The sequence below is a fragment of the Nuphar pumila genome, chromosome 9 (genome assembly GCF_984573655.1).
Source record: "Nuphar pumila chromosome 9, dmNupPumi1.hap1.1, whole genome shotgun sequence".
Taxonomy (NCBI): Eukaryota; Viridiplantae; Streptophyta; class Magnoliopsida; order Nymphaeales; family Nymphaeaceae; genus Nuphar; species Nuphar pumila.
In genome coordinates, this window is record NC_143257.1 from 126,150,953 (window position 1) to 126,160,425 (window position 9,473).

General features: G+C 37.3%; 1 protein-coding gene across 1 annotated transcript; it reads right to left on the minus strand.

Moving 5' to 3' along the window:
* Nucleotides 1-1,100: 1,100 nt before the first annotated feature.
* Nucleotides 1,101-6,870, minus strand: LOC149829332 (uncharacterized). Its single transcript, XM_090017250.1, has 6 exons — nucleotides 5,514-6,870; nucleotides 4,814-5,375; nucleotides 4,553-4,715; nucleotides 1,721-1,884; nucleotides 1,313-1,571; nucleotides 1,101-1,211 (listed from the first exon to the last, which is right to left on the minus strand). Exons 1-6 carry the CDS (start codon nucleotides 6,868-6,870, stop codon nucleotides 1,101-1,103), a joined length of 2,616 nt encoding a protein of 871 aa, XP_089873376.1.
* Nucleotides 6,871-9,473: the final 2,603 nt, after the last annotated feature.

Sequence of the window (9,473 nt, forward strand, 5' to 3'; positions counted from 1 at the left end):
GCCATTAAATCAGAGATGTGTTTCACTCCACTCGGGCAGCTTGGCAGAACCAGGACCTATCGTGGATTTAAAATCCGTCTCTTGGGTCCTTTTATTTGATGCAGTGCCTTAACTTGTATTTCATCTGTATTTGTCCCATCTGTATACTCATTCTTTCTGTTTGTGTTTGACGAGTCGTCTACACTGTTCTAATAAAATCTTTCTTCTTTCTTCTCAAAAAAAAAAAAATTTTACTCCCTCAAATGATGTTCATCTTATCATACCGGATAGATGACAATGTTTCATCACAAGTAAATTCTACAACAATTCCATTATTCACAAACGATGGAATTCTATTCCTTAAAATAAACCACTAAATTCCTATTGCTAGTTCAACACAGTCGACTGGATGTGCTGTAAATATGCGCCGTTATTATCCAATCTGAATCTCTCTCTCTCTCTCTCTCTCTCTCTCTCTCTTTGTGTGTGGTTGTTACTTTGCTTAACATATAAATAACATAAACTCGTGAGAAAAAATACCAATAGAGGCATTGCTACTCAAAGCTATAAAGAGGAGAAAGAAGAAATCTTACATGAAAGACATGAGAGGGTCATTAGAGAAAGAATACAAGAAAAATACAATAACAGATGCACTCCTAGTACCAACTACAAACTATAACTATAAGCCATCTACTCTACCTGTTCTTTTAACCCTGAGAAAGCCTCCAAAGAGCTCACTTAGACCACATTCCCATAATTTACCATACACATTTCCCAGGTTCATTTATTGAAAATCAGGTTCTTCACAGGGACAATAACTTTGCTTTCTACTTAGCTTTCTTCAACCTTATCTATGGCACCAAATTGCTCTTCAGACAAGCCTTCCATCATAACACCCCAATGCTTTTTTCCCAATCTTCAATGAACTAGAGTGCATTTTCCATTCCATTGGGAAAAGATAAACAAAAGCCAAAAATCAAGAAAACCCATAATTTTTATTACACTTTACATGGTCCCTCTGAACTGCAAAACTGGACTTATGGCAGTAGCTGCATAGCTGAACACCAAAAATATCACCCAGATACTGTGGGTGTGAAGCAAAGGTCACCCCAAGATAGTACTTATTTACTCTTCAGATTGGTGCATGAAATTATTCTCTTTCCATAAGGGCTGCTCCTAAGCGCTGGAAGATGAGGTTTTATAGCATCCACAAAAGCAGCATGAATGGCACCCTGGAGAATACAAGGACAAAGAATCTGACTCAGTGACAAAACATTAACTTGTTCTTGGTGAAAAACACATGCATGCATATGAGATGTTGATAGTCATCAACCTTGGAATTGGCCAGTGCTGACTGCACAACATAATTGGCAAAAGGATCCTGCAAGAGTTGGCCCAAGCGTGAATCATCTATAAGCTCTTGAATAATACATGCTCGCCTTTCATCTCCTACTGATTTCAAACATTTCTCAACTACATTACTGCTGAATTTCTGTGCAGATAAGTATGCAAAGTGGCCCACTAGTTGGTCAATCACATGTGCTTTTGTCCATGAAACTTTAAGTTCAAATACATATTGCACCACATAGTTCCTGCAGGTGGTTTGAAACAGCAAGTTCATAAATGGATGCTTCAAGCCAAAAAGAATGTAGTGAAGGTCAGTATCAGAGTCTCATGCAAGAGCAACTAAAAAAGTTTCCAAACTAAAATAGATTGGCAACACAACAGGTATGTTGCATACCCAAATGGATCCTGTGATAAAATCAGTGCATTTGCAGCAATCTCATAGACCAACCGACGCCTTTGTTCACCGTCTGAATACTGGAGGCATTTTTGCATCACACAACAACCATGACGATGAGTAGAAATTTCAACACAATGTCCTACCGCCGCATCAAAGAGAAACTGCCAATTGTATATTTTCATGTCATGTTAGTAGAAATCATCTGTTACTGACATCAGTCAGCTATCATGAAAGCATAACTTAATGGATAGAAACAAAAATAAAATAGTAAATATCAGAATAAGCAAAGCAAAACATATTAACTTGGAATCTTGGTCACTCCATTTGAATTGACATATGAGGAATCTGGTAAGTTTCATTATGTACCACAATAAGTGAACATATTGTAAGAATAAAACTTAAAAAAAAAGCCCAGAAAGATTTTGTTTGCATAGAAACCTGATTGTGCAAAGTCCTCTTCCAAAGAATTTCTTTGTTTTCTCATATTGTTTTGTAGGTTCTAACATCAAGAAACTTAAAGCCAAGTTTGTATTACAAATGTTAAAGTGCTTAATAGAATGGTATCACTCAGATGAGACCCAGTGATCTTTGAAATTAGAAATACTATCTATTATCACTGTGTCAAAGAAGTGATAACGTGTAATAGTTATCTTTTTCAATAATGTTGCATTGATTTCATCAACAAAGTGCAGAAAATGTAATCAATTAACCTACTTAGTGAGCAAAGAATAAACAACATTCTGTTAAAATCATATATCGTCCCACAATATTCTCCATCTTAACATGTACAGCTAGCTTCACAGGTTAAAGTTAATAAGTTAGATATAATTTTGACTAATCAATTCATCAAGAGATAACCATAAGGTTTCCCAAAAAGAGTCGAATATCCTCATATTGTTCAAAAGGCTTTACAACTTCTATGATACTTGGAATTCTCTACTCCACATGTGCATAGTTTTGTTATCTCTGTTTTGGCATTTTAATAACCCTCTTCCAATTCTTATTCATTATGCACAAATCTTGAGCCTGCCAGTTGGAGGAATTTTAGCAAGACAGTTGAACTAGTGAGGAACTATACTATACAACATGAGACATTCACATGGAATAAAGCTCCTTCCCACAGAAATCAGTGGCCAGCAGAAACCAATTCTACGAATCATCTCGTTTTCTAAGAGGTGAGTACGAGCATCGATTATTCAACTTCATAGATTGAAGAGCCTTACCTTGTGATGACTTAGTAGTAGAGTATATTTTTTCTTATTATCATATTTTTTATTGCACTCTCACAATAATTTTGTGAAGATGAGATTCAGTTTTTCCCCTCATCACTTGTTTTTTGGAGAATACCCATTTATCCTAATACACATTTAATCTACCTTAATTGCAATAATAAATCAAAATTATACATTTAAGCATTGCAATATGGTTTAATAGAATCTCATCCTTGATCTACAATCATGATCAGGCCATATCCATCTCACACATCAAGAATGCTATAACAAATTTCAATCTGTTCCTTTACAAGGTCCAATCATATTGTTCTCAAGTCTCTTTCCCATGTAAAATGGAAGCCAACTAAATAATGCAACCTGACAAATATGAACCCACTCATATTCTTTAATTCAACATATCTAGATCATATAAGTGATTTCTGTTTTCATAAATATATCTAGATCATATAAGTGCTTTGGGTTTTCATATGCATGCAATACATCAGATGTTGGACCTTGCAGCTGCTTCTTGATTTGAAATATCCTCACCTGCACTCCAATGCATCCTGCTTCAGTACATCAGTTCCATTCCCCATCAACCCTAGATAAAGCAATTCACACTATATCTGTTGGTTGTGATAACTCTACAGATGATAATTTTTGGTGGAATAGCACTCTTGAATTAAATATCTGAAAACTACAATGTAAGCAACATAAATATATAAAAGCAGCTCTCAGATTAATGACCAACAATGCACTTATGGTAATCTTGTCTGCCGAATCAAACATATCGCTAGAAACAAGCACTGCATAGGAGAATGAAAAGAATGATCTGCAACAGCCGACAAAGCTGGACTTTGCAAACTAGATAAGAGGGCATCAATTTGTGTATCATCTAGTTGTACATGCAGGTACAGAAGTCCATGCTTCATGAGTTATTTGACATCAAACTGCCACAAATCAAGATTGGCTACTAATACACTGTATTTAGATCCTTGGTTCAAACATTGTACTACTTTGACTGTACATGAATTCATTTGCAACACCTAGGCCTACCATGGTTAACAAACCTTGATCTTTTAAAATAACTGAAAAAAGTATATTTCACTTGACATAGCAAATGATAATAAATACATAAAGTTAATAGAAGTCAACCAGTGAATGAAGATGAGCCAACAGTTTGTTGTTGTAAGGAACCTGAAGGATGGAAAGCGCTAATACAACAGAAGTAAAGAGGTTTCTGTGGGACCAACATAAACCAATAAAAGAAAGGAAAAATTATAGAAGAAAAGCAAAGGAGAACAATAAGAACTATGCCACTGGGGGTTACATTCTTTCCTCATGTGGTCTTCATTATTGAGAATAGAAATATATTGCTTTCAGAATTGCATCTTGAAGAATAAGTATAAATAACTCATACAGAAGGCCAGTTGGCAACGAAAGATAGTTGTATGCATTTGAAGACTTGAAGTACAAAATGTGGTTACTGATTGAAAAAAAAGGCCTTTATTAACAATACATCTTTATTCTTGTGGATTATGACAACACGACCAAGACTCACATGAGAATATAAACATAAGGGAAAATTCTGTCAAAGAATTCAGCACAGTAAACTTACCTCATTGTATTCATTATCTAAGCATTGCAAGCACCGCTGTACAACATGATTTCCATTTAAGTCCTTTGCTAACAGAACTATACCATCCTTAAGAGATGAAACAACCATAGCAATTTGCTCTGGAGTCTTAAGAGTTTCTATAACTTTTTGTACAGCTCGAGTCCTAAAGTTGGAAAAGAAAAGAGAGAATCAACCAGGAGAATTCAGAAAGAGAATTCAAAATAATATCACTAGCATGTTCATTGGTACAGGCACACATACCCATGCGTGTTAAGGGAGATGTTCACGAGGATCCCAGCAGTACTGGTAATAGAATGAAGAATCTGCAATCTTTGATCCTCATTACATACATCCAAGAGCTTTTGAACTAGATAATTCCCAAAAGGATCAGTCATGAGCTCAACTATGTGGTCTATGATCTCAACAAATATCTTCTGTACTTCTTCTGGAGTGCCAGCGACAAACTTCTCTTGCAAGAGACGACAACCGTGCTGATCTTTTGCAAAAGCATAGATTTTTCCTTTAACTTCATCCAGTGAAGTACATTTCAGCTGCTGCCGTGCTCTAGGAGTAAGCCATTCTGATTTATCAGGTGAAGATCCTCCAGAGTTTTGACCAGCTAGTAGGAATGAACCTGCATTCGGAACTGAAGTATGGTGATGGCAGTGTCCATTTGATAAAACCCTCCCATTAGAATTAGCATGGCAGAGCACAAGGTTGTTTGCTGAAACTGAACTTGGCTTCAAGCTCCTCAATGAATTTAGTCCATGTGACCTAGTCAATATCTTTTCTGGGAAAATATGTCTCGCTTCTTTCTCCAATACTTGGAAATCTTTCGCAGCTAAGTTATTTGATGGGTATGACAGGCCACTCCTGGCTACCTGGTTCTGCCCATGAACAAACGGGCAGCTCTCTCCCCTACCACAGAAACCTTGAGCATAGTACTGGCAATGGCTACCACCCAAAAGCATAAGATTGGATTGGTTAAATTCTTGAGGAAGCACATTGTCGTTCCAATATAAAGCTTGATTGGGTTGTTCAACATGAGAAACAGGCATCTCATAATAAGGTTGACCAGAATTTCTGCTCATAGATCCGACAATTCCTTTAGAGGTTGGTCGAAGCTGATTTTGAGTCACAGTTTCTTGGCTCCGAAGCTGTTGCAAATAAACATACTGCTGTTGCATTGCCCTACGCCTATCCTCATCCATATGCTGCCATGATATACGAGTGTTGTTTAAATGTGGCACAGGTGTATTTGGATGTCCATATTGTTGTTGCGGCATAAATTGAGAACCTTGGGCACCCAAGTAATACTGTTGTTGATATGCAGAAACAGGGAACTCCACTCCAGAAACAGGTACTCTCGGAAAAACCTGAAATGTGTGAATTCCTGTGGCCAATTGCATAGGTCCTGAATACATTGGAAGGTTGTGTCTCTGCTCCCCCAAAGTATTCACAAGTTCATCAACTGGCAACAACGGCCCCAGATTATGCTGCTTCATATCATGAATGTTGAATTTCAAAAGCTTAGCATTTTCTTCCCTGTTTGTCTCTGCACTGAATTTATCCATAGTGCTCATGTTTGCTAGAGAAGGAAACCTCACTCCACACGCATTCACCATCCCTTGGGGATGCAATGTAGAATTTTCAAAATTCACAGAGTTTACTCTATTGGGTGATGGAGGGAGAGCCATACCAACTACTTCAAGGTCAGAATATGGTTTTCCCATCTGGTTAGAATACTGGTCCTCCACCAAAAAACCAGTATGGGGTGAGTCCTTATAGAGTACTGATGATTCTGTGTCAGGGCCGATACTCATTCCAGAATTGAAGCTTAAATTAGCAAATGCAGATGTCAAGGATTGATCATCTGGTAAATTAGACTCGATATTGAGGTGACTCGCCTCCTGATCAATGCTTTCAGCTGGCATTTGGTATTCTCTTTTGACAATGTTGTTTACACCATCCAAGTTCCCTTCATTTTGTGATTGTTGATTGTATGTGTTCTTTGCATTCAAGCCACTGTAAAAGGAAGGGAAAGAGCTAGATGAGACAGGTGAAACAGAAACTGGCGATACCGATACAGCATTGGCACCATGTTTCGATGATTGTGAAGCATGGTAATAGTTCGTAAAAGCATCAGAACGTGAGTTTTTTCTCATGGGTTGCACACTCAAAGGAGCTGCAACCAAACATGGCGACGAATTAATAACACCGGACTCGTCTGAGTGAAGGTTTCCAGCAGAAGTAGCATTTGGAATCTCCCCCAAAAGCATCTCGAATTCTTCATCATCCTGTTCATTACCACCCTTCATCTTGTGCATATAAAAGAGTACAGAATGGTCTCAAATGAATGTGCAGAGCCAGCTTTATCAATCTCCAATGCAGATCAATACACTCAAACTTTAAACCTCTCCTACAAGCCAAAACTCGGAAATCTTAAAACCTTTCTAGAATTCAGAACCTCAAAAATAGACTCATACGATCAGAGTTGAGATTTCTTATAAGGAACCAATACTCCTCCATACTGAAAAACAATAAAAAAATCAGAACCAGCATGACATCCCAAACAAAACAACAAAACAAAACAAGAAGTTCAAAACGACAAAACAACAATCAACTCATAAAAAACGTTGCTTGTGAACGGAAAAATCATCAAAATACAATCAGAAACATCGGAAACCCGATTCCCATAAAAAATAGCAAAAAATCAATAAAAAAGAAACATCAACAAATCAGAAACCGATCATCTGCAATTTCTGAAATCAGGATTCAAAAGAACCAATGGAAATAACAAAACCCAATCTGACAGATTACCATCAAAATGCACCACAAATCCAAAACCCTCACAAAACCGATCACCATCGTCAAAAACGAGAAAACAAACCCAACCAACAGAAGAAACACGAGAAAAGGAGAGAAACTCAGACTAGAGAATCATCAGAAGCATCACAAACGATTTAGATGGATTGAAAGCAGGGATGAGAAATAGAAAAGGAGGGAAAGAGTGCGCTTTAGATGAATTGCTACTAGTAGTACCTGCATTAGACAAGCATATCAGAGAGTCTTAAGAGGTGCTGTGAGACCCCAAAGAGGGAAGAGAGAGAGAGAGAGAGAGGTTTTTGTGTGACTTAATGAGCAATGCAAAGGGAATGAATGGGTGGGATAGTTGAGAGTCATGAGAAGGGCGGCGTATGAGAGAAGAGGACTGAGAGGAGGATTCAAAGGAGGAGAGAGAGAGAGAGAGAGAGAGAGAGAGAGAGAGGGCATGGCATGGGTTGGGTTGGGTTGGGTTTGGTATTTGCTTTGTCATTTGGAATATAACAGGCAAAATTAAAATCGCAATTTGTATATTTTTTCATGTTACTTTGTTTATAACATATAAAAATAAGAAAAGGAGACCTTCTTAAGATAGGAAAGTGGAAACTACCATTTTTACCCATTTTTAACCCAACAATTGAACCCCATTTTACCAAAGTTAAAAAAGTTAATCAAACTAATTTAGAAAGTGATAGGCTCTCCAAAATTCTCTCTCTTAGTCAGTTACATGAAAGAGATTCTAGTCATAATCAAATCCAAACTACTCAACTAAACAATTTCTGATTTTCTTATTGACAACAAACCGATTAAAAAACAACCGTCCATCTTGGGCGTGGTGATGGGTCCACAATGGAGAAGCTGGTTGGACCCACATAATGAATACCATACTTGTGAAATATAAACTGAATGCCTTGATGAGCTATTTATAGGTATGATAAATGCAAGTTATGGCGATCTTTTTGTATTTGTATACTTGTAAAGGTAGTCTTGTTTAACTTATAAGCCCTTGTTATATTATATATACATCTATGTAAACTAAGGTTAATTATCTAAAATCTTCTACACTTGTTGAGAAAAGGGCTCTCTTTCTGAAAAAGGCCCATTAAGTGACCCAATACTTTGGTGACACCTATCTCATTTGTTGATCAATGTTGTTATTTTCTGCTAACCAGTGTTGTCAGTATCTGTGCTTATCTGAAAATCGATACTGATCTGAATCTGCTATTTTTAATAAATATAAAAATAGCTTAAATTATTCTTTAATATTATTTTAACCCTCGCAGGTCACCTATCGATAGGTCTAGAATGCTCCCAACATCACGAGTTCGATTCTCCCTAAGATCAAACCTGCAATAGTCAAGGAGTAACACTGCAGAGCCAATCCACTGTGTGCCCTGGGGTTTACCACTATTAGGTGGGACCAACTAGGGCACAATTTTGATGCATTTATGGTTTTTAAAAAAACAATAAAAAAACTACTGTTTAACGCTATTCTTTGAGTTCTGATGAAGTTTCAGTATAAAAATTAGGTGGTGTGTTGTCAGATCTGTCAGAAAGTTTAGTGTGAAGGTCGTGAGTTCAACTCTATGTTTCCCCACCAGAAAACAACCAATGTGTGGCTGTGAGGTTCATGTTTCTGTAAAACCAAGAAAAACAGTTCATGTACTACACGACTTCTTTGTAAAAGACAAATATAAAAATATTCACTTCAAAGGGCCCCACAGGGGCTGTTAATGGGTCCGGTACCGGAACGGATCCGATACCATCCCTGTTTAGTGACCCTGCATCTTCAGTAGGGTGTCAACAGGCTGGACCCCTAGCTAAAATGGGTGAGTCCAAACCCTGATCCGACTAAGTGATGCAGGTATTGGATTCTGATTCGTGTCTGGCCGGAATTTTCATAAAAAATCATAGCCGGATCAACAATAATTATATAAACCAGACCCTGTCCATAACTGGTAAAATAATATTTTTTAAGCTTTTTACAATGAAATTTTTTGGATTTTAATCAAAATCGGGTCGGACCCGGGTTTGTTATAAAATTTCATAAACCGTACCTGACCCATTTAATAATTGGACATCATGGGTCTGACCCGGA